Consider the following 26,692-nt stretch of genomic DNA (forward strand, 5'->3'; position numbering starts at 1 on the left):
TCCAGAATGTAGCATAGGGAAACTATAGACACAACCTTCTTGATAACCCTACTTATTTCTGTTTTACTAAAAATCTCTTTTCCCTTTTCTTATTTCTTGAGTCATACAAATATTTTCAGCCTGCTACAGTCTCACATAAGCATCAACTAGCATAAAAAAATTAATGATTACTGTAACCAAATAGTGACTCCAATTTTCCCACTAAATAATAAATACCTAGAGAGGGTGCAGGACTTACTTGGAGAAAGCCTAAGGTAATGGTAAATATGTGGACTCTGGAGTCATATTATTTTTTACAAAATGATTTGTGTGTCATGAATGCTTTTTTTATAAAAAAATTAATAAAAATGTCAAAATATACTTAAGGATACACAAATATGATATTAAACTGATTAAATTTGTTCGGGAAGACACAGGAATGGTATCAGGAAGGCACAAAAAACCACTTTCAGTAATTTTCACAATTGGTAAGATGCTACAAAATTTAAAAATAAGGTACATATAGTTCAAGACATAGTAATTAATACAGTTTTTAAGTATGAAAGTTGTAGGCACACTTTAATTTGTAGGTCCAGACTTGTTCTTCTTACGTATATGAATGTACCATTTGTATGCTCTAGTGAATGCATATGAAACTGAGCGCTACTGGAAGTCATGTGAAGTTAGTGGATTTTGACTAGGCTTGCAACGAAGCAAACACTCTGAAAAGCTATCTATGATATGCTGAAAAAAGGTACTATCTTCACTGGAACAATCTCTTTATTATAGATACATTTGTCATAGCATCACATTGTAGACTTTGAATAAAACAATATATGTATTTACAAACAAAGATACAAAACAAAACCACATCAATGCATATATGCAACTGTATACAACGTTTCATATTGAAATTTAAAATAATATTATCCTTTTTTTGGTTTGTGATGTCCCAAATGGGGTGAAAACTGAGAACAAACTTAGTGTGTTTTTTTTAACAGAAATTACAAAAGAAAATTTTGATAATGCCAAAATAAATTGCTTTTAAGCCTAAGTGAAATGTTGAAGTTGAATGTAAATTTTTGTAAATATGGTATTTATACATAAGTTCTTTGATAAATTCTTCACCAACATGAAGACAACATGAGAAACAACTATTGTTTGAAATATGAATAGTAATTGTGTTCCTTGGTAATGAATATTATAGAAATATTTCTCCACTAGGGCTTAGAATGGTATGCAAGAATTAGAATCCTGCTGTAGCTGTAGCAGCATCAGCAGCAGAAGATCAGTTGAAATTGTTGTCTGCTGGTGTCATCAGCTAAGTACAGCTTCAGCCTGCTATCTAAGCACTCAAAATAAAACAGCAGAGGCCCTGATATAAGGAAGGGGAACACTCTTGAGGCAATGCATATGACACAGCCACCATCTCCACTATGCTGATGAGTTAATGAAAAATTGCCATGTCAAAAACTTCCCTTTAGTCCCTGAAATTTGGATATCACTCTTGTTCTTTTCTCATGAATGTGGATGATTTGAAATTCCCCATGTTGACATTTTTCTAGTCTTACTTCAATACTACCTGAGAAAAAAAAAAGTTCTAGGTGTCTTTGTTCTATTGTTACTTGTAATATGAAAGAGTACCATAACCATTTTCACATTCTAAACATTCACTTGCCTTCAGCATTAAGGGCTAAGGCTCACACCTACCTTTGTCACAATCTCAGCTGAAAATTTTTTCTTCATTCTTCATTTCAATGGTTTTTGTATAATTCAAAGCATGTCTACATGAGCAGAAGGCAGCATCCCTTGTTAGAATTCATCTCTGGTTTTCAATTTCAGCTATAACACAATCATGAGGAAATAGCCTTATTTTATGTTGTTAGTGTTTTACACCAGACCTTTTTTATAGAATTTTTCATCTCTGAATTTCTCAAGGTATATATCAATGGATTCAGCATGGGACTCAAAACTGTATAAAACACAGCAATATATTTATCAATAGGGAAATTGGATACAGGCCTGGCATATATGAAAATACAGGGAGCAAAAAAGCAGAAAACTGCCATGATGTGTGAGCTGCAAGTGGACAGGGCTTTGCGTCTCCCTTCCTGACTATGAGTCTGAAGAGAGTTTAGGATGATCCCATAGGAGACTAAGAGAAAGGTGAAAATTCCCACACAGATTACTCCACCATTGGCAATGACAGTAATGCCCAGGAAGTAGGTGTCAGTGCATGCAAGTCCCAGTAACGGATTCATGTCACACATGAAGTGATCAATGACATTGGGACCACAAAAAGGAAGTCTATACACAGACAGAACTTGAATCAGAGAGTGTGTTATGCCTCCAACCCCAGCTACCAGCAACAGGAGGATGCAAGCCTGTCGGTTCATAATCGTCAAATAGTGCAGTGGCTTACAGATGGCCACATAGCGATCATAGGCCATGAATACCAGAAGGAAGACCTCAACGCCACCAAATAAATGCTCTACGAAGAGCTGGACCATGCAAGCTTTGAAGGAGATAGTCTTCTTATTATATAATAAATCTATAATCAAATTTGGTGAGATGGTATTGCAATAAAAAACATCCAGGAGTGACAGACAGGCAAGAAAGAAGTACATTGGGGAGTCTAAAGAAGGGCTGGCGATCACTGTCACTGCAATGAGTAGGTTTCCCAGCATTGTCACAATGTAAATGAGTGAAAACAAGACAAATAAGGCTTTTTGTCCAGCAGGATCTTGAGTAAGGCCCAGGAAAATAAATTCTGTGACATTGTTACTCTGTCCCATTGACCTCTTTATGAGGAGGTTTGTTTCAGAGATGAGAAGTCAAAACAAGACCTGTCCTGAAGTATGTATATGGCCATGAATCTTTTTCAACATGAAAACTCTGTCTCCTTATTTTTTACAATGGTGAACTTGATAGAAATTTGTGAATAAGCAGTCCTGAATTTCTCTTCCAATAATCACAGTGGCCCTCCTGTTGATGATTCTTTTCCTCCTCGGGTATCTTAGTTATTTCTGCAAGTACAAGGGTCTATTATAAGTCTTAGTATATCTCTATATTACAGTCAATGTACACACACTTCACATACTTATTTTAAACAATGTTAATTTTGGCAAATATGTTATAAATGTTAGAAAAGTGCACCGGCTTTTAAGAAATCTACATGATGTAAATACCCTTCAATATGGGACTGGAGAGATGGCTCAGTGATTAAGAGTGCAATATTCCCTTACAGACCACCCTAGATCAATTCACAGCAAACACACAGTAGTTCACAATTATAGGCACCAGGCATGTCTATGGTACACATACAACATGTAGGCAGACATATAAAATATATTTGTTCTCTTATACTCTAATATACTTGGTATATGTGACTTTAAATTTTCTTGTATAAATATTCCTTAAAAACTACATTTCTTTGTTAACATGTCATTCAAAATGTAACACACATGATTCAATGTAATAAATAAATAAATTGAATTTGTATGGCTACCCATGTAACAGATATGTGCTACCTTTCCGTGTGGAAAATAGGCTATAAAACTAAAGCAGACACACACTTCGTTCTTATTAATTTCTCTGTTCTAACCATTTTTTCCAGTTCAGGTAGCTCTGTGAGGACTACCTAATATTCAGTATACTAGCTGTGCATCAGGTATTACAAAAATACTTGCCTTGTGTTTCTACTCCATTAGCTCAAGAATTCCGGTATTGGAGTTCCTTGATGGAGAAAGTAATGGTCGCTTTTACTGAGGATGAATGTAGTAGACAGAGTAGTTAGTATACTTATAAAAACATATATAAGGACCTTTAAATATAGTATCAATATTTACTGGACAAAGCTAATTGAATATTCTTACCTGCTCTGAAATATTTTTGTAGAAATATAAAGATCCTATCATTTGTACAACTATGCATGAGATTGACCTAATTTGTGCAAATAAACGTTTCCAAACCAATTTTTATGACACTAGTTAGTAAAAGACAAAACAAAAATGCTACCAACACTTCCATGAACTTTTCTCCTTGTATTAAATTAGGGAGAAGCAAAAAAGACATGTGAAGGATTTACAGTAACCTCTACTTAACTGTCTACTGTAGTTCTGTGTAATGAAGGGCTGTCTGAGATTCATCCCGTAGATACAACAGTGATGCGCTTTTCTCCTAAGCAGGTGAAGATGTCTTCAGTCCCTCACTCAGTAAAAATGAATCTTTACAATACCTTTCTCACCTTTCTTAAATCACACCCCCATATATATATTCATAGCTTCATATTGAAGAAACTGAGATTACCCATGAATGTAGAAGAATATATAAGAGACTCTAAGGTCATTATAAATTATTTTTTTTAATTTTGAATCAAATTCAAATCAAGAAATCTCTCCTGGAAAGTTTTCTTCCCTTGAATACTCTCTAGGGAGCAAAGACTTGGCTGGTACAACAACAAATGTAGTCAATTGCCAAATGTCATGGACTTTACTATGAAAAGAACAATTCCAAAGTAAGACAATTACTATTAACAGTTATTGTTTAAAAATACTTAGATAAGGCAAGTCATGTGAACCAGTGTAAAGCAGAGAACTGCTTTACTCTAACAGTGAAAGAGACACTATCCAAACATTTCTGAGGCTCTAAAGAAATTTTAAGCTACAGAATCTCTTGACATCAAAATTCTTAAAAAAAAAAAAAGCTAAGTATAGTTCTGCACATTTAAATGGAGCTGTGACATTTGAATAATGACAAAATCTCTGTGGAGCTATAGTGAATGGAATTCATTTATTTGATCCCTTATTCTAATTCATTGTTAGTGAAATAATTGTTTCTGTCTACAAGAAATCAATCATGTTTGTCCTTCTGAGTCCATCTTACTTCAATCAGGATGATATTTTCTAGTTCCATCCATTTGCCTGCAAACCTCATGATGTCATTGTTTTTCTCTCCTGAGTAGTACTCCATTCTGTATATGTACCACATTTTCTTTACCCATTCTTCAGTTGAGGGGCATATAGGTTGTTTCCAGATTCTGCCTATTACAAATAATGCTGTTATGAACATAGTTTAGCAAGTGCCCTTGTGGTATTATTGAGTATTCCTTGGGTATATGCCAAAGAGTGGTATAGCTGGGTCTTGAGGAAGATTGATTCCCAATTTTCTGAGAAACTGCCACAAGGATGACTCAACCATAGACTACTGGCAATAGTCGAGAGGGTGCCTGAGCTGGCCTACTCTGGTGATCGGATGGCTAAATACCCTAACTTTCATCATAGAACCCTCATCCAGTGACTGATGGAAGAAGATACAGAGATCCATGGCCAGGTCCTAGGCCAAGCTCCAAGAGTCCAATCAATGAGAGAGAGGAGGTATTCTATGAGCAAAGGATATCAAGACCATGATTGGAAAAAGAACAGAGACAACTAGCCAAACTATTGGAAATGCATGAACTGTGGACCAATAGCTGAGGAGCCCCCATGGAACTGGACCAGGCCCTCTAGATAAGTGAGACAGTTGTTTAGTCTGACCTGTTTAGGTGGCCCCGAGGCAGTGGTATCAGGACCTGTTCCTAGTGCATGGGCTGACTTTTTGGAGCCTAGTGCCTATGTGAGCCACTTTGAGCAACCTTGGTGCAGGGAGGAGGGTCTTGGACCTGCCTCAACTGAATGTACCAGGCTCTGTTGACTCCCCATGGGAGATTTTGCCTTGGAGGAGGTGGGAATGGGGGGTGGGCTGGGGGAGAAGGCTGGGGGCCAGGAAAAGGGAGGACAGGGAATCTGTGGTTGGTGTGTAAAATAAATAGAAAATCTCTTAAGAAGAAAAAGAAATCAATCACTATAGTGTCTAGAGCTCCAGCGTTGCCCCTGTTAATATTCTTGTCATGCACTGCACTGTGCACATTAGTTTCAAATGGATCTTCCATGTCACACAAGCCTCATAGGCTCCACGAAAAATTAACTCTTTCAGCTTAACTAACATACAAATAAACTTAACAACCTCCCAGATGTATAACTGTGCTTATTACTGTGCCTCTCTCACTGGTGAGTGTAAAAAGATACAGACGTGTATATTTAAATTAGGTTAATAATCTAACATGATCAAACTTCTGAGAGCTCAATTATTACTTAAAGATAACAAAATACACATTTCCATGTTATTCTCTTCCTTATATATGAGATCAATGAATTACTTACCAAAGGAAAAATCCACCAAGATGAAGTCTGAACTCTGAATAACCATTACCCCAAATTCAAAGGTACTCCATTTGTAAAAGAAATACTACTAAAGCTTAAATACACCATGAACCTCGCACATTAATAGTGAGAGATTTCAATACCCCATTCTCACAAATGTAAAAGTCATACAGACAAAAACTAAACACAGAAATAAAATAATGGAACTATCAGATATTATGAATCAAATTAAACTAACAGATATCTACAGAACATTTCATCCAAACACAAAAGAATACACCTTCTTCTCAGCACTGCATGGAACTTTCTCTAAAATTGACCACATACTTGGTCACAAAGCAAGTCTCAACAGATACAATAAAAATTTAAAATCCCCTGTATCTTATCAGACCACCACAGATTAAGGCTGGATTTCAACAGCAGAAACTATAGAAAGCCTACAAACTCATGGAAAGTGAAGAATTCTCTATTGAATTACCACTGGGTCAAGGAAGAAATAAAGACAGAGATTAATGCACAACATATGGAACACAATGAAAGCAGTGCTAAATGAGAAGTTCAAGGCACTCAGTGCCTGCATAAAATATGTGGAGAAATCTCATATTATCAAGTTAACAGTGCATCTGAAAGATCCAGGACAAAAGAAGCACACACATCCAAGAAGTGTAGAAAGCAGGAAATAATCAAACTGAGGGCTGAAATCAATAAAATAAAAACAAAAAGAATAATACTAAGAATCAGTGAAACAGAGTTGATTCATTGAGAAAATCAACAAGATAGAGACAAACCCTTTTCCAAACTAGCTAAAAGGCAGAGAGAGAATTTCCAAATTAACAAAATCAGAAATGAAAAGGACATAATAACAGACACTGAGGATTGTCAAAGAATTATTAGGTCTTACTTCAAAAACCTATATTCTACAAAATCTAAAAGAAATGGACAATTTTCTTGATGGATACCACTTACCAAAGTTAAATCACATTCATATAATTTATATAAGGAAATAGAAACATTAAATAGAAGTCATTAAATTTTTAGAATCAAAAAATGCCCTGGGCCAGAGGGGTTTAGCTCAAAATTCTACAAGACTTTAAGAAAGAAGTGAATAACAATACTCAATGTATTCCAAAAAATGAAACAGAAGGAACATTACCAAATTCATTTTATGAGGCTACAGTCATCCTAAAACCCAAACCACACAAAGACTCAAGAAAGAAAGAGAATTACAGATAAATTTCCCTCATGAACATTGATGCAAAAATACTCAATAAAGTACAAACCAAATTCAAGAACATGTCAAAAAGATAATTTAACATGATCAAATAGACTTCATTCCAGATATTCAGTCCTGGTTAAACACACAAAATTCTTTCAATGTAATCTAGTATATAAATGAGCTAAAAGAAAGAAAAAACTCTACATGATCATCATTCTAATCATTTTTCCAGTTTAGATAGTCCTGTGAGTACTACCTAATATTCAATATATTAGCTGTATGTCAGTCAGACATTACAAAAAACTTGCCTTGTGTGTCTACTCCATTAGCTAAACAATTCCAATATTGGAATTCCTTGTTGGAGAAAGTAATGGTCGCTTTTACTGAGGATGAATGTAGTATTTAGAGTTGTTAGTATACTTATAAAATCATATATAAGGACCTTTAAATATAATATCAATACTTACTAGACAAAGTTACTTGAATATTCTTACCTGCTCTGAAATATTTTTGTATAAAAATAAAGATGCTATGATTTGTACAACTATGTATGAAATTGACATAATTTGTGCAAATTAAAGTTTCCAAGCCAATTTTTATGGCACTAGTAAGTAAAAGACAAAACACTAAAGCTACCAACAGTTCCATGAGGGGGAAGAGGAATAGGAGGAGGAATACATTCTTGAGATCTCAAGGGTGCACACCATAAGAATGAAAAAAAGGAGAAAGAAAACAGGCAGTTTTTAAACAGAACTTTAAAATTTAGTCATCCTGCAACCATCCCCTTCCCCCCAGCCTACCCCCCATTCCCACCACTTCCAGATCAAGGCCACCCCTGAGGACTGAGTTCGACCTGATAGACTCAGTCCAGGCAGGTCCAGTCCCCTCCGCGAGATTGAGCCAAGCGTCCCTGCATAAGCCCCAGGATTCAAACAGCCAAACCATGCACTGAGCACAGGACCTGGTCCCACTGCCTAGATGCCCCCCAAACAGATCAAGTCAATCAACTATCTCACCTATTCAGAGGGCCTGATCCAGTTGGGGGCCCCTCAGCCATTGGTTCACAGTTCATGTGTTTCCATTCGTTTGGCTTGTTGTTCCTGTGCTTTATCCAACCTTGGTCTCAACAATTTTCACTCATAGAAACCTTCCTCTTTCTTGCCAATTGGACTTCCGGAGCTCAACCTGGCGCCTGGCTGTGGGTCTCTGCATCCAGATCCCTCAGTCATTGGATGGGGTTTCTAGCACGACAATTAGGTTATTTGGCCATCCTATCACCAGCGTAGGTCATTTCAGGCTGTCTCTCAACCATTGTCAGAAGTCTATTGTGGGGGCATCATAGTAGATTTCTGTGGGCCTCTCTAGAATTTTGCTTCTTCCTATTCTCATGTGGTCTTCATTCACCATGGTCTTCTATTCCTTGTTCTCCCTCTCTGTTCTTGATCCAGCTGGGATCTCCTGCTCCCCCAAGCTCTCTTTCCCTCGACCCTCACCCTTCATCCACTCATCTCCAGGCTGTTCATGTAGAATTTATGAATTTCTCTGTCATTGGGTGATCCCCGTGTCTTTCTTGGGGTCCTGATTTGCAGTTAGTCCCCTGGTGATGTGAGTAGGAGTCCAGTCTTCCTTGTTCCATATCTAGTATCCTCCTGTGAGTGAGTACATACCATGTTTGTCTTTCTGAGTCTGGGTTACCTCACTCAGGATGATTTTTTCTAGATCAATCCACTTGCCTGCAAACCTCAGGATGTCATTGTTTTTCTCTGCTGAGTAGTATTCTATATTGTATATATACCACATGTTTTAATCCATTCTTCAGTTGAAGGGCATCTAGGATGTTTTCAGGTTCTGGATATTACAAACAATGCTGATATTAACATAGCTGAGCAAGTGCCCTTGTGGTATGATTGAGCATTCCTTGGGTATATGCCCAAGAGTGGTATAGCTGGATCTTGGGGGAGATTGATTCCCAATTTTCTAAGAAAGCGCCATATTGATTTCCAAATTGGTTGTATTAGCTTGTATTCCCACCAGCAGTGGAGGAGAGTTCCCCTAGCTCCACATCCTCTCCAGCATAAGGTGTCTTCAGTGTTTTTGATCTTATCCATTCTGACAGGCATAAGGTGGTATCTCAGAGTTATTTTGATTTTCATTTCCCTGATGATTAGAGAAATTCCTTAAATGTGTCTCAGCCACTTGAGATTCCTCTGTTGAGAATTCTCTGTCTAGTTCTATAGCCCATTTCTTAGTTGGACTGTTGGGCATTTTGATGTCTAATTTCTTGAGTTCCTTATATATTCTGGATATCAGTCCTCTGTCAGATGTGGGGTTGGGGAAGACCTTTTCCCATTCTGTAGGAACAATTTAGAGAGTATTGGTATTAACTCTTCTTTGAAGATCTGGTAGAATTCTGCACTGAAACCATCTGGTCGTGGGCTTTTTTTGCTTGGGAGACTTTCAATGACTGATTCTATTTCCTTAGGGGTTATTGGACTATTTAAATAGTTTATCTGGTCTTGAATTAACTTAGGTATGTGGTACCTATCCAGAAAATTATCCATTTCTTTTAGATTTTCCAGTTTTGTGGAGTAGATGTTTTTGAAGTATGACGTGATGATTCTCTGGATTTCCTCAATGTCTGTTGTTATGTTCCCCTTTCCATTTCTGATTTTGTTAATTTGGATGTTCTCTCTCTGTCTTTTGGTCAGTTTGGATAAGGGCTTTTCTATCTTGTTGATTTCCTCAAAGAACAAAATCTTTGTTTCATTTACTTTTTGTATTGTTCTCTTTGTTTCTATTTTATTCATTTCAGCTCTCACTTTGATAATTACCTGGTGTCTATTCTTCCTGGGAGACTTTGCTTCTTCTTGTTCTAGAGCTTTTAGGTCTGCTGTTAAGTCACTAGTGTGAGATTTCTCCAACTTCTTTATGTGGGCATTTAGTGCTATGAATTTCCATCTTAGCAATGCTTTCATAGCGCCCCATAAGTTTGGGTATGTGGTGTCTTCATTTTCGTTGGTCTCTAGGAAGTCTTTAATTTCTTTCTTTATTTCTTCCTTAACTCATTGGTGATTCAGTTGAGCATTGTTCAGTTTCCATGTGATTGTAGGTTTTCTGTAGTTTTTGTTGTTGTTGAAATCTAACTTTAAACGATGGTGGTCTGATAGAACACAAGAGGTTATTCCAATTGTTTTGTCTCTGTTGAGATTTGCTTTGTGGCCAAGTATGTGGTCGGTTTTAGAGAAGGTTCCATGGGGTGCTGAGAAGAAGGTATATTCTTTTTTGTTAGGATGGAATGTTATGTAGATATCAATTAAGTCTATTTGAATCATAACATCAGCTAAGTCCTTTATTTCTCTGTTAAGTTTCAATTTGGGAGATCTGTCCAGTGGTGAAAGTGGGGTGTTGTAGTCTCCCACTATTAATGTGTGGGGTTTTATATGTGGCTTAACCTTTCTTAATGTTTCTTTTACATAGGTGGGTGCCCTTGTGTTTGGAGCAAAAATGTTCAGAATTGAAATTTCATCTTGGTGGATCTTTCCTGTGATGAGTATGTAATGCCCTTCTTGATCTCTTTTGATTGATTTTAGTTTGAAGTCTATTTTTCTGGATATCAGGAACGCTATACCTGCTTGTTTCTTAAGACCATTTGATTGGAAAGTCCTTTCCCAGCCTTTTTTTCTTAGGTAGTGTCTGTCTTTGAATTTGATGTGTGTTCTTGTATGCAGCAGAAAGATGGGTCCTGCTTTTGTATCCATTCTATAGGCTTCTTGTATCTTCATAGGCATTTCCTTCTTTAAGTTAGGAAAGTTTTCTTTTTTTTCCTTTATTTTATTTAACAGTACCATTCAGTTCTACATATCAGTCACGGATTCCCTTGTTCTACCCTCTCCTGCCATGCTCCCCTTCCCCACATTCCCACCTCCTCCAAAGAAAGCCTACCCCGAGGACTGAGATCAACATGGTAAACTCAGTCCAGGCAGGTCCAGTCCCCTCCTCCCAGATTGAGCCAAGAGTCCCTGCATAAGCCCCAGGGTTCAAACAGCCAACTCACGCAATGAGCACAGGACCTGGTACCACTGCCTAGATGCCTCCCAAACAGATCAAGCCAATCAACTGTCTCACCTATTCAGAGGGCCTGATCCAGTTGGGGGCCCCTCAGCCATTGGTTCATAATTCATGTGTTTCCATTCGTTTGGCTTGTTGTCCCTGTGCTTTATCCAACTTTGGTTTGAATATATTTATGAGTTGGTGTTCTTCTCCTTCTTCTATCCTTATTATTCATAGGTTTGGTCTTTTTATGGTGTCCCAAATTTCTTGGATATTTTGGGTCATGACAATGTTGGCTTTAGTGTTTCCTTTGACTGATGAATCTTTTTCTTCTACCGTATCTTCAACGCCAGAAATCCTCTCTTCCATCTCTTGCATTCTGTTGGCTATACTGGCATCTGAAGCTCCCATTCGTTTACTCAGATTTTCTCTTTCCAGCATTCCCTCTGTTTGTGTCTTCTTCATTTTTTCTATTTCCCTTTTCAGGTCTTGGACTATTTCCTTCATCTCTTTCATTGCTTTCTCATGATTTTCTTCCAGGGCTTTATAGTTTTCTTCTGCTTTATTTGTCTTTTCCTCTACTTTTTTATAGCATTCTTCCCATTTTTTGATTGTCTTTTCTTCTATATAAGCCTCTACCTTCTTCATGATGTTATTCATATGGCTGTTTTCTTCTGCTTCTTCCAATTTTTGATGTTCAAGTCTAGATGTTGGAGGAGGGCTATGTTCTGGTGATGCTTTATTGCTCTTCATTTTGTTGTATGTACTTCTGTTTTGATATCTGCCCATTTCCATGTGGTTTGTTCTTGGTCTTATCAGGGCACTTGGTCCAGACAGAGCTGACAGATTTAGGAATTCTTTCTCTCTTGTACAGATGGGAGCTCATTGACCAGATGGCAAGTCTGGGGCAGGATGGAAGCCTTTGTCAAGAAGAGAAGTCCGGGGCAGGATGGGAGCTGGGGGCAAGTCTCTAAGTCTCAGGAAGTGCCTGGGGTCTCGGGCCATGATGGGCATGGGGGCAGGCATGAAGATTGCTGGGTCTGTCGGGGTCTTGGATAAGGGGAGCCTTCCTGGTGTGGGTGTGGGTGGGGGTAGAAGGGATACTGGCTGATGACCAGAACCTGGGGCCAAGTTGGGCAGGTCTTCCTCAGAGTGGCTGGTGCCCAGGGATGGGATCTAGGCTGAGCCAAGGCACTACCTCTTGTCAAGAAGGGGAATCCATACTCAGTTGCTTTTAAAAATGAAATTTTCAGGTAAATCTGGATCTAGAAAAAAAAAATCATCCTTAGGGAGGTATCCCAGACAATAAATGACAATGTGGTATGTATTCACTTCTATATGGAGGTTAACTTTTAAATCTTCTATAAGAAAGCTACAATCCATATAACTAAATAGGTTAGGTATAGATTAAGGGACTGGAGGGGAGGATTGGATCTTCTTGGGAAGACAATATAGAGTAGATAGTTAAGGACTGATGAGGAGAACACTGGAATGGGAAGAGTCAAGTAAGGAGAGGGAGGGAACAAGGAATTTAGAAAAGGAATATGGGGAGGGACAGCTAAAACTAAGGGCCACATGAAGGAGTTGTATGAAAATCTAATACAGTAAAGACTTCCTCTAATATATACATACAGGAAGGTGAACTAAATGAAATAATAATGCAGGAGACAGAGCCACAGCTAGTCCACTCTTTTTACCAAATTAAGCTTCTAGTTCCAGGAATGGATTGCATCTGTTTTTGTTGGTGGTGAAAGGCATTCTATGGAAACCCCGAGAACCAGACTATTGACAAGGCTATTAGAAGCTCTCCACAAACTGACAGTAAGGTTCTATTGCAGAAGACAATACCTACACAACTCCTTGGACACCTGGATATCAAACTGGTGCCTACCTAGAGCCTCACCCTTACCGAATAGTGTTCATGGTTCTCAAAGTACTCTCCATGTTACAAAAAGAGAAAGGTAAATACCAACCAAGATTCAAAACCTTTGATCTACAATGTTGACCTACATGCAAAATGAGCTAGTGCAATAGTGGCACAAAGATTGTGGGATTTACCAAGCATTATTTGATTGGATTTAAGCCCCACTCAATGAGATGGAACCCATTACCAACACTACTCAGATACCCAAGATCCTTAGTCTTGTTGTTCTAGGAACCTAGGGCAAAACCAAATTCTCCTGTTCTATAAAAGGAACTTAGCAACAAAATTACTTCTAAGGACATCCTGCTATACTCATAGATCAGTGCCTTGCTCTTCCATCATCAGAGAAACTTCCTCTGACAGTAGATGGGAATAAATACCAGGTGGACAAGGTGTCACTTGTGTGAGAGACCTTGAAACACTCAGGTCTAAATGAGATGTCTTCATCAAATCCTTTACCTGAGGGTTAGGGTACCCCACTGAATAGGAGTGGCAAACATTATAAAAGCCAGAGGAATTAGAACATCATGTAAACAAGGCCTTCTAAACACAGCAGGACTGATGAACATAGGAACTCACAGAATATGGCAGCATGCAAAAGGGCCTGAGCAGGTTTGTACCAGATAGGGTCACAACACTGAGAATGGAAGTAAACACAAGCCCACATCCCTAAACTGAAACCATCTCCAACTGATAATCAATCATGAAGAAAAATTAATATTCTCCAAGGGAGTCTCACTGGTATACAAACCACTCTCAAGGCCAAACCCCATCACTAGCAGTAGATAGTCAACCTAAAAGTAACTCGTTAGTATTTTTTGAAGTTTTTTGGTTTGGGTTGCCTTGTTTGTTTTTTGTTTTGGTTTTGTTTGTTGTGTAGTTATGCTGTTTTGTTTTATTTGTATTTTTGTTTTTGTCTCATAACACTTTGTCCAGGCACATTTTTCTTTATTTCATCCTTTCTTCTTTTCTCTCTTTCTTTTTTCTTACCCCATAGGCAGTTTACTTAAATTTTATGTTATTCTATTTTGTATTTTTAGGAAATTTCTATGCATGCCAGTGTGTGTATGTTTTTTTTTTTTTTTTTGTGTGTGTGTGTGTGTGTATCTTATGTTTTTTCTTTGGCTCTGTGTTTTCCTGTTTGTTCATTTGTTTGTTTGATTTTCCAGTTTATGGTTTGTATGGCTTTTATAGATATGATAGGATGAAAGGGTAGATTATTGAACCTACTTTTAAAAAGCAACAACTTAAAAATATTTTACATTGCTATGGATTTTAGTTTATTGATACAAATTTAAAGTTAATTTTGTTGTACTATATGTATATTTCTTCTCTTGCTTAAAGTATTTTGTTTGTGTATCTCATTTGAAATTGTAGTGTATATTAAGAAATACAGATTAATAATTAATCATCTATGATAATCACACTTATAGTCATATTAGTTAAGTTTTATAGGTATACATAGATATATTTCAATTAGGTAGGTAATCTCCAAATACTCAAAGACCTACAGAATATGGCAAATGTTTATCCAATCACCATTTGCACACCGAGCAGAACATGCTAGGCTTGCTATCGTCATCTGAATTTGGTAGTAAATGGTCTTTCTCTATGGAAATTATTCAAGTCTCCATAATCTTTGGAATCTTTAATGTTTTTAGTTACAATTTATATTTCTGATCCATTGGTTGGTTTAATCCTTCAAGGAAATAATTTTTGGGGGAAAATCAAGAAAAAATAATCTATTGTATGTTTTGTTATTAATATTTTATGTTTCTTTCTTTTGCTAAATAAGTATTCTAATTTTGGTTTTATATTGGTAGTTTAGATTTTTTTTACAGTATTTGGTATGAAAATTGCAATATACAGTTATAAAAATCAGTCACAGACATTCCATTTTCTCTTTCCTAGAAGAATCTTAACTGATATTCAGAACGTGGCAATTAAGACTATAGATACATTTATAGTATCATCTTTAAGAATCTAGCCAGGCAGTGGTGGCACATGCCTTTAATCCCAGCACTCAGGAGGCAGAGCCTCTCTGTAAGTTCGAAGCCAGCCTGAGTTCCAGGACAGGCACCAAGACTACACAGAGAAACTCTGTCTTGGAAAACCAAAATAAATAAATAAATAAATAAATAAATAAATAAATAAATAAATAAATAATCTTGCTTTCCTTCTAATTATCATGTGATGGTCTGATAGACTGCATTACCAAGTACAGGATGAAATTTAAATTATGTCTTTTATATCTATAGAAAATGTTTTCTTATAACTTGTTTTTTTCCCCATTATATGTGAAATCCTTATATGGTATCATCTATGTGTATATTACGTAATTATAGGGATATGCTCAAGAAATGAGTTGTATTAAAATTTTTTCAGGCATTCATTCTTGTTTTATGAGAATATTTTTTAGAAACTTCTGATGTCACAAATATAGCAACTAAAGAATGACTTGTTCTTTTTGTTTTAAATACATTAAATAAAATGCTCAACCTTTTAAAAAAATTTTGTATAAGAGATTTTTCTAGTCATTTTACATATTAGCCATGGATTCCCCTGTCCTCCCTCCCACCACCCTCAGCTCTCCCTCCCCCAGTCCAACCCCCCATTCTCACCTCCTCCAAGGCAAGGTCTCCCATTGGGGAGTCAGCTCAGCCTGGTAGATTCAGCTGAGGCAGGTCCAGTTCCCTCCTCCCTGCACCAAGGCTGAGCAAAGTGTCTCATCATAGGCCCTAGGTTCCTGTGATGCACCCTCTTTGTGCTTCCTAATCATTATGGTCATTATCTGACTCAGAAGATAAACAATGTTCAATGTGTGTATTTGTTGAATGTCATAAGTATGAAAGTACTCCATGTCTAACAATTTATTTCACATCATTCTGAAATAATTAGCTATTAGTACCGTATTTCACTAGGAAAAGTCTCTATTGATTGGTTTAATCATTACCATAAAAGACTGAAAGTAGAGTCCCTGAAATGTGTAGTATACTATGTAGTCCATCTTTTAAAAGAATTGATAAAACTACCCATATTATGACTATGATTTTAATTTAAACTGTCCATTACATGCATTTCTAGAAAAAAAGCTTAGTACAATATTCATAAACACAGTATTATATTAACAATTTTTGAATATGTGTGACAATAGATGGTATGCTCTCCAATCATGGTTTTCTCTCCATACAGCTACTACCATGTTTGTTGAGTCATTTTAAGAATTATTAATGAAAGCCTTATATCGTGCACATAAAACATTTTTCTTTGCACTTTATCACATTTGGTGTATATGATTTTAAATAATCCAATATTAATATTTAATATAGCATGTTTATATAACATATAATATAAAGTACAATACCAGTAAAACAAAGTCATAGATAAATTAGATTATGAGTATTACACATCTAAATTTGAACATATGTTGAGTAAAGTAGAAAATAAATACCAATCAGGCTTAAATAGCATGCTGTTCATATTCCAATAAACTTCTGTGTTTTTCAACCTTAATTTTCCCAATCCAGACACCACCATAATATTGTTTTTAAAGCACTAGAAGCATGTTTGCACATCACAATAATACTCACCTATTATTGCCAGCTAGTTGGACTTCAATAACTCACATATGGATTTGCCTTTAGTAGGGAAACCATGGCCTCTTTTACTGAGTGAGTATTAGATATAAAGATATAAATATACTTCTGAATAAAGTTAAAAAATCCTTAAATGTTTTGACATTGCTTACTGTACAGAGGTAATTGACCATCCTTATCTACTGAAAATACTTTCATAGGAAAATAAAGATGCCATATTTGTACAAAATTGACTTAATTCATGGAAATTAACTTGTTCATGCCCATTTTTGATGCTATAAATACAGTAAATATAAACCAAAAAATTAGCCATGCAAAGTGTTTCCTTTTCAACAATTATAGTGAAGCAACAACAACAAAAATGCTTTGTTTTAAAAACTGACAATAATATCTGTCTGCCTAGGTACTAAAGTTTTCATATAACAACAGAAAAGCCTGAAGACTTTAAAGTCAGTAATAGTGTTTCTCTTATACCAGACATATTCTATAGCCTTTCATCTATTTACAATATTCCTTTTTTTATTTTTAGTTCATGTATAATCTTGGTTTTCCTAAAAGTAAAGCTGAAAGTATAAGAGTGATTAAATTTGTGCACAAACCTTATGAGGATGTACACAGATATAGAGAATTCTTTTACAGAATTTTTTGGTTAATGCCCTTTTTGGTTAAGAGATTCACATTAAAGATTGTATTCTACTCTGAAATCATTCACAATATTTCTAAGGTCATTCTTTCTGACTTAAAAGGATGCCCCTATATCTCATCATCCTCACATAAGTTACAGATATCTTCTAGGACTGAGTAAGCAGTAAAGGATAAAAGACGACATGACATCTCAAAGACTAAATGCTAACTAAAACATTCTCCAGCATGGATATAAAAGTTTTCAGAAATCCCATGGGTCATTTCCTGTCAGGAAAGGAAAACAATTCTCCATTTGTGTAGATAATTTTACATGAATAATCAACCCTTCACATCATCTTTATTTCCAATGGACTAGACTGTTACATAATTATAAGTGATGTTGTTAGACTGCTTGGAATACATTCAAGTCAAGAAAACTTTCCCAGATAGATTTCTTTTCCTAAATAATACTTATAAAAAATATAGTTGGACATTGCAAAGAAAGAGTAGATAACTGACAAGTAATGTGAAAACTCTATAATGTGAAAAGGGAAATTTCAAAAATGAAATAATTAATAATCTAACAGCTATACATTATGATAGCATGTAACACAAGCCAAAGAAGGAAAATCTCCTAGTCTTTTCCTGGAACCACAAACCACTGCATACATCACTCTCTGACACTGAAAGACACTCATCCCAAGTATTTCTGAGTCTTTGAAGAAAATTTGCTTAAAAAAAATCATTGTAGTTAAGGTTGCAAGAGGTAACTAAGGAAAGGTAACAGCAGGAGAAAGTCTTACCCAGGAAAAAGCACCACAATTGGTAATCCAATACCAAATGATCAACCCTGAAAATGCATACAAGTAACAGTATACAGACTAAAAGGTTGTACTTAAAGTATTTAGGAATATAGAAATGTAGACATAGAGATATATAGTTATGTAACAGCAATTAATTTTTTTTAAAGACCATGAATTTCAGAAGAGCAAGGGAGGAATTATGTAATCATACTACAATCTCAAAAAATAAACTAAATAATGAAAAAATAAGAGGAAAAAAGAATCAGTCAGGTTATTTAAAGGTATGTTTTAAACTAAATTGTAAGAAGTTAAAATTAAGGACTTAATTTTATCTTTACTTTTTTTTTATTCTCTGTGGATTTCACATTATGCATCTCAATCTCACTCATCTCCCATCCCTTCATATCCACCCTCTGCCCTTGCAACTCCACCCCAAATAAAGCAAAAGAAAATTTAAGAGAAAAGAAAAAGAATGATCTTGCAGTTGAAGCTGTAATGGGAAACAGTAAGTCACACATTTTACCCTTTAGTTCATACATATTTACTTAGATGTGCTCATTGCAGTCATTGGTCTGGTTCAAGGCCTCTGGTTTCTGATATGCTATTTTTTATCGTTACTTGTAATAGAACAAAACCCTGAGCTGTTTAATCATCTTCCTGAGATTTTCTATTAAATTGATTCTAATCTCAAATGATGTTTTATACTACTTTGATTTTTTGATAGATTTGTATCAAAAAACCAATTCATACAGATGCATTGACATACACTCTTCATCAGATCTTCATGGCCTGTTTCTTTATGAGCAGCAGCTTGTTCAGCAACAAAATATTCTTTCTTGTTTTTTTTTTCTTTTATTTAAAATAGATTTTTTTCATACAATATGTTCTGATTACAGTTTTCCTTCTTTCTGCTCCTCCTAGTTCCTCACCACCTCTGTTCCCATCCAGATCCACCCCCTTTCTATCTCTCATTAGGAAGCAAATGGTCATCTAAGGGATAATAATAATATAATATATAAGATAAAACAAAAACAAGCAAATCAGAATAAGACAAAAAAAAGTAGAAGGAACATAGCCAAAAAGGAGGCACAATAATCTAAGGACCACTCATTCACACACTCAGGAGTCCCATAAAAACACAAAATTAGAAGTCATAATATATATATACAAAACTTGTATGGTAATAAATACAGTAAATGTTAAACCCAAAATTAAAATTAAAAAAAAAAAACTGATATGACATTATGAGACAAGAAACCTCCAAAGATGCCACTGAGTTTGTTTTCTGTTTACTGCTGGGCATGGGGACATCTAGCCTTACCTTCTTGTAGGAGGGAATCGGGGTGGGTTGGGGGAGGGAATGATGGAAGGTCAGGAGGAGGGAGGAGAGGGATCTGTGATTAGTATGTAAAATGAATAAAAAATTTCTTAGTAAAAATAAATATATAAAGAGCAGTTTGTTTCCACAGTGAGACTACCTTGGAGAATATTTATGTCTCTTTTTGCCATTGATTATCAATTGGAGATTGCTTCTGGGTTAGGGATGGGAACATGTGTCTCCTTCACATTTCACCCTGGACACTATCTGGTGCAGACCTGTGCAGGTGATGTACACGCTGCCTGTGAATTCATATGTGCATCAGTCCAGCTGTGTTCAGAAGGCCTTGCTTCCTTGGTGTTCTCCATCCCCTCTGGCTCTTAAACTCTTTCTGCCACCTCTTCCACAGTGTTCCCTGAGCCTTGTTGAGAAGGTACTATTTGATGGAGATAACCCATCTAGGGTTGAGAGCTCCAAGGTTTCACAATCTCCATACATTTTCTGGCTGCAGATTTTCATATTTGTTCCCATTTGGGTAGGAGGAAGCTTCTCTGATGACCAAAGCACTGACCTATAAGTATAGTGCAGAATGTCATTAGAAGTCATATTATTACTTTGTTATCTTAGTAGAACAGTAGTATCTGGTATTATACACATTCCCTGGGCTATCTAGTCTCAGTGTTCTTAGTCAGCCAAACCACATCAAGTATGGGTTCAATCATGTGGAGTGGACTTTAAATCAAATCAGATATTGGTTGTTACTCTCACAGATTTGTGCCATCATTGAACTAGCATACCATGCACGCAGGACACCATTGTAGATTGGAGGGCTTATGGCTACGCTGGAGAAGACATTCTCATTTTGTGTGTAAGCAATTTTTAAAAGAATTGTATCTTTGCCAGAGACCACTATAGAAAACCACAACCAATCAGAATGTAGAGATGTGGAACCCTGTCCCAGTAGATGAATCTACAAAAACACCTCTACATTGAAAGCTCATTGTACACTGCAGAAGATTGAATAGAAAGACTCTAAGAATCAGAGGAGTGTGCTGTGAAGTGTCTCTCCTATTAATGCTAGAAGCTACACATAGTCTTACCAATGTGACTGCCCAAATAGGAGCTGAACAAGGACATCAATGCATATGCCAAAGTTGACAGGGAAAAATCTATGAGGCCTCACCTCAACACAAAGAACTATAAGCAACAGATGAAAGCTGGTAATTGAAGAGGTTGTCTTCCACAGGGAAGACCAACCAATTGATTGTCTAGTGCCACGTGGTCAGCCCTAAAAACATATAAATACAAGTCACATTATACAGACTGAACAGGTTATACTTAGGAATATACATGTATATACATATAAATACATGAATTAAGAAACATTTATGAATTAAAAGGCCATGAATTTGAAGTAGAATTGAGGGGGTTTATTGCAGGATTTGGGGGAAGGAAAAGGAATGAAGAGATATGATTATAATCTCAAAAATGAAATAAAAAACACAAATAGGTACACACAAAGAATCATATCTTTGAATGATAAGCTTAATATATCTTTCCTTCAGTTTCAATTTTGTAAATTTATGACCAGACATTCATTATACATTGCCATATTCTGATTTGAGGTCTGGACAGCACTTATTTTACTAAGTGGTTGAGATGTTTTATTAGAAGAATTCTTAAGGGAGGTGGTAAACAGAGATTACAATGGACTTTGTGTAATAAAAGAAAAGAGATGAATAATGGGAGAAAAGAAGGGAACCATTTGGAGAAGAATGGCACACAGGAAAAGTCAGTGTGAGGAAGGAACAATAAAACAAAATATAAAGGAACATGTATATAAGGATGCACGATCAAAGCCTTTACTCTGATGGCGCCCTAAAGCTTAATTATAAATAACTTTAAAGGAAAATCTCAATGTATCACAGTCACTAATACACTCAAACTTCTTATTTAAAATGTGTTACACTTTAGTACAATTGTTAAGAATGAAATTCAGTGAAGGGTCTTCTTTTCCAGAAATCTATTCTCTGGAAAGTCAATCAACACTCCACATGTCAGTTAACAGAGCATCATTCTTGTATTTAAAGTGCTTGTACTTAGAAGGCTTACATTTGAAATATAACTTTAACCTTTAGGAGCATCCACCCCATTGTTCTAATATGTACTATTTGATGTGAAATTGCATGCTTCATATGACTTCAGTGGTCATAAGAGTCTCTCAATGACTCTTAAAACTACTGACTTTAGACTGCATTGAGTTACTATAAAGTAGCTAACATGTTTAAATCTATAGCAGTTACTTCATCTGACCCTCACTTTGAGGCTTTTCAACAGATGCAAATCTGTTCATTACTAAATTCATTATAAATTGGCATTGTGTCTTGATTTTCTAAGGCTTCTGAATTTATGTGTACATATGTGAGCCTGCCCAGATATATGTGTGCCATGTTCATTCAAGTGCCCACAGAAGTCAGAGTCATCAGATTCCCTGGTACTACATTTAGACAGTTGTAAGTCACCTGCTGTACGTGCTAGGAACAAAAACTTGGGTCTTCTGAAAAAGCAATTAGCATACTCTTAACTGATGAGCCCTCCTCCAAAGTCCTATATTTAGCAAATATTAAGCTAACAGTCCTAGCATACTCATTCAAACAAGTAATTTATCAAAAGATATGGTATCATTATCTCTTACAAAGGAGGATGTGAAGTATGAGAAAATTCGTACAGAAAATGGCAGTAGAGAACCACTGATCGTGTTGGTAAATATAGTTCTTCCTGGGAAGGAAGGCTACAATACAAATTCTGTTCCCTGATCATCAAGATCAGGATATTAAAGGGAAGAGTCCACATTCAGAATAAAAATGCATGAATCTGGATCACTTTCTAAATAAAATTACAAATATGCTTCACAGTGTACATCAAAAATGTCTGAGTTAAAACCATGTGCTTCCAGATTGTAGCATAGGGAAACTATAGACACAACCTTCTTGACAACCCTACTTCTTTCTGTTTTACTAAAAATCTCTTTTCCCTTTTCTTATTTCTTGAGTCATACAAACATTTTCAGCCTGCTACAGTCTCACGTAAGCATCAACTAGCATAAAAAAATTAATGACTACTGTAACCAAATATTGACTCCAATATTCCCATTAAATAATAAATACCTAGAGAGGGTGCAGGACATACTTGGAGAAAGCCTAAGGTAATGGTAAATATGTGGACTCTGGAGTCATATTATTTTTTACAAAATGATTTGCGTGTCATGAATGCTTTTTTTATAAAAAAAAATTAATAAAAATATCAAAATATACTTAAGGATACACAAATATGATGTTAAAATGATTAAATTTGTTCGGGAAGACACAGGAATGGTATCAGGAAGGTACAAAAAATCACTTTCAGTAATTTTCACATTGGTAAGATCCTACAAAATTTAAAAATAAGGTACATATAGTTCAAGACATAGTAATTAATACAGTTTTTAAGTATGAAAGTTGTAGGCACACTTTAATTTGTAGGTCCAGACTTGTTCTTCTTACGTATATGAATATACCATTTGTATGCTCTAGTGAATGCATATGAAACTGAGCGCTACTGAAAGTCATGTGAAGTTAGTGAATTTTGACTAGGCTTGCAACGAAGCAAACACTCTGAAAAGCTATATGTGATATGCTGAAAAAATGTACTATGTTCACTGGAACAATCTCTTTACTATAGATACATTTGTCATAGCATCATATTGTAGACTTTGAATATAACAATAATATGTATTTACAAACAAAGATACAAAGTAAAACCACATCAAAGCATAGATGCAACTGTATACAACGTTTCATATTACAATTTAAAATATTATTATCTTCTTTTTGGTTTGTGATGTCCCAAATAGGGTGAAAACTGAGAACAAACTTAGTAGTTTTTTTTTTAACAGAAATTACAAAAGAAAATTTTGATTATACCAAAATAAATTGCTTTTAAGCCTAAGTAAAATGTTGAAGTTGAATGTAATTTTTTATAACTATGGTATTTATATGTAAGTTCTTTGATAAATTCTTCACCAACATGAAGACAACATGAGAAATAACTATTGTTTGAAATATAAATAGTAAATGTGTTCCTTGGTCATGAATATTATAGAAATATTTCTCCAAGAGGGCTTAGAATGGTCTGCAAGAATTAAAAACCTGTTGCAGTTGCAGCAGCATCAGCAACAGAAGATCAGTTGAAATTGTTGTCTGCTGGTGTCATCAGCTAAGCACAGCTTCAGCTGCTATCTAAGCACTCAAAAAAAAACAGCAGAGGCCCTGACATAAGGAAGGGGAACACTCTTGAGGCAATGCATATGACACAGCCACCATCTCCACTATGCTGATGCGTCAGTGAACAATTGCCATTTCAAAAACTTCCCTTTAGTCTCTGAAATTTGGATATCACTCTTGTTCTCTTTTCATGAATGTGGATGATTTGAAATTCCCAATTTTCTCGCTAATTCTACTCCCAGCGCTATGAGCGAGAATTGTGGAAACCAAGGTTGGATAAAGCACAGGGACAAATGGTCAAAGGAATGGAAACACAGATCTATGAACCAAAGGCTGAGGGGCCCCCAACTGGATCAGGCCCTCTGAATTGGTGAGACAGTTGATTGGCTTGATCTGTTTGGGAGGCATCTAGGCAGTGGTACCAGGTCCTGGGCTCGCTTCATGAGATAACTGTTTGAAACCTGGGACTTATACAGGGACGCTTGGCTCAGTCTGGGAGGAGGGGACTGGACCTGCCTGGTCTGAGTCTATCAGGTCGATCTCAGTCCTCGGGGGTGGCCTTGATCTGGAGGTGGTGGGAATGCGGGGTGTCCTGGGGGGAAAGGGAGGAGGGCAGGAAGGGGGAGAACAAGGGAATCTGTGGCTGTTATGTATAACTGAATAGTATTGTAAAATAAAAGAAAGAAATTAAAAAAAAAAAAAGAAACTCCCCATGTTGATATTTTTCTAGTCTTACTTCAATACTACCTGAGAAAAATAAAGTTTTGGATGTCTTTGTTCTATTGTTACTTGTAATATGAAAGAGTACCATAACCATTTTCACCTTCTAAACATTCTCTTGCATTCAGCATTAAGGGCTAAGGCTCACACCTACCTTTGTCACAATCTCAGCTGAAAACTTTTTCTTCATTCTTCATTTCAATGGTTTTTGTATAAATTAAAACATGCCTACATGAGCAGAAGGCAGTATCCCTTGTTAGAAATCATCTCTGGGCCGGGCATTGGTGGCACACGCCTTTAATACCAGCACTCGGGAGGCAGAGCCAAGCAGATCTCTGTGAGTTCGAGGCCAGCCTGGGCTACCAAGTGAGCTTCAGGAAAGGCACAAAGCTACACAGAGAAACCCTGTCTCGAAAAATCAAAAAAAAAAAAAAAAAAAAAAAGAAGAAAGAAAGAAAGAAAGAAATCATCTCTGGTTTTCAATTACAGCTATAACACAATCAGTGAGGAAATAGCCTTATTTTATGTTGTTAGTGTTTTACACCAGACCTTTTTTATAGAAATTTTCATCTCTGAATTTCTCAAGGTATATATCAATGGATTCAGCATGGGACTCAAAACTGTATAAAACACGGCCATATATTTATCAATAGGGAAATTGGATACAGGCCTGGCATATATGAAAATACAGGGAGCATAAAAGCAGAAAACTGCCATGATGTGTGAGCTGCAAGTGGAGAGGGCTTTGTGTCTCCCTTCCTGACTATGAGTCTGAAGAGAGGTTAGGATGATCCCATAGGAGACTAAGAGAAAGGTGAAAATTCCCACACAGATTACTCCACCATTGGCAATGACAGTAATGCCCAGGAAGTAGGTGTCAGTGCATGCAAGTCCCAGCAACGGATTCATGTCACACATGAAGTGATCAATGACATTGGGACCACAAAAAGGAAGTCTATACACAGACAGAACTTGAATCAGAGAGTGTGTCATGCCTCCAACCCCAGCTACCAGCAACAGGAGGATGCAAACCTGTCGGTTCATAATCGTCAAATAGTGCAGTGGCTTACAGATGGCCACATAGCGATCATAGGCCATGAATACCAGAAGGAAGGCCTCAATGCCACCAAATAAATGCTCTACGAAGAGCTGGACCATGCAAGCTTTGAAGGAAATAGTCTTCTTATTATATAATAAATCTATAATCAAATTTGGTGAGATGGTATTGCAATAAAAAACATCCAGGAGTGACAGACAGGCAAGAAAGAAGTACATTGGGGAGTCTAAAGAAGGGCTGGCGATCACTGTCACTGCAATGAGCAGGTTTCCCAACATTGTCACAATGTAAATGAGTGAAAACAAGACAAATAAGGCTTTTTGTCCAGCAGGATCTTGAGTAAGGCCCACGAAAATAAATTCTGTGACATTGTTACTCTGTCCCATTGACCTCTTTATGAGGAGGTTTGTTTCAGAGATGAGAAGTCAAAACAAGACCTGTCCTGAAGTACATGTATGGCCATGAATCTTTTTCAACATGAAAACTCTGTCTCCTTATTTTTTACAATGCTGAACTTGAGTAGAAATTTGTGAATAAGCAGTCCTGAATTCCTCTTCCAATAATCACAGTGGTCCTCCTGTTGATGATTCTATTCCTCCTTGGGTATTTTAGTTATTTCTGCAAGTACAAGGGTCTATTTTAAGTTTCAATATATCTCTATACTACATTCATGTACACACACTTCACATACTTATTTAAAACAATGTTACTTTTGGCAAATATGTTAGAAATGTTAGAAAAGCACACCTGTTTTTCAGAAATCTATATGATGTTAGCACCCTTCAATATGGGACTGGAGAGATGGCTCAGTGATTAAGAGTGCAATATTCCCTTACAGAGCACCCTAGTTCAATTCACAGCAACCACACAGTGGTTCACAATTATCTGGAACTCCAGTTCTAGTGGGTCCAATGTCTTCTTCTGATTTACATAGGCACCAGGC

General features: G+C 36.4%; 2 protein-coding genes across 2 annotated transcripts; both read right to left on the bottom strand.

Moving 5' to 3' along the window:
• Positions 1 to 1,853: 1,853 nt before the first annotated feature.
• Positions 1,854 to 2,774, bottom strand: LOC114685939 (olfactory receptor 4A5-like). Its single transcript, XM_028860574.1, has one exon. The coding sequence runs from the start codon at positions 2,772 to 2,774 to the stop codon at positions 1,854 to 1,856; it is 921 nt and encodes a 306-aa protein (XP_028716407.1).
• A 22,399-nt stretch (positions 2,775 to 25,173) lies between these two features.
• Positions 25,174 to 26,166, bottom strand: LOC114685937 (olfactory receptor 4A5-like). Its single transcript, XM_028860572.1, has one exon. The coding sequence runs from the start codon at positions 26,133 to 26,135 to the stop codon at positions 25,215 to 25,217; it is 921 nt and encodes a 306-aa protein (XP_028716405.1). The 5' UTR covers positions 26,136 to 26,166; the 3' UTR covers positions 25,174 to 25,214.
• Between the last annotated feature and the right edge of the window lie 526 nt (positions 26,167 to 26,692).

Source organism: Peromyscus leucopus, chromosome 4 (assembly GCF_004664715.2).
Source record: "Peromyscus leucopus breed LL Stock chromosome 4, UCI_PerLeu_2.1, whole genome shotgun sequence".
In the NCBI taxonomy this organism is placed as follows: domain Eukaryota; kingdom Metazoa; phylum Chordata; class Mammalia; order Rodentia; family Cricetidae; genus Peromyscus; species Peromyscus leucopus.

What these genes read in the sequence shown, in the direction of transcription:
- LOC114685939 (XM_028860574.1), bottom strand. Translation starts at nt 2,774, where the DNA reads ATGGGACAGAGTAACAATGTCACAGAATTTATTTTCCTGGGCCTTACT.
- LOC114685937 (XM_028860572.1), bottom strand. Translation starts at nt 26,135, where the DNA reads ATGGGACAGAGTAACAATGTCACAGAATTTATTTTCGTGGGCCTTACT.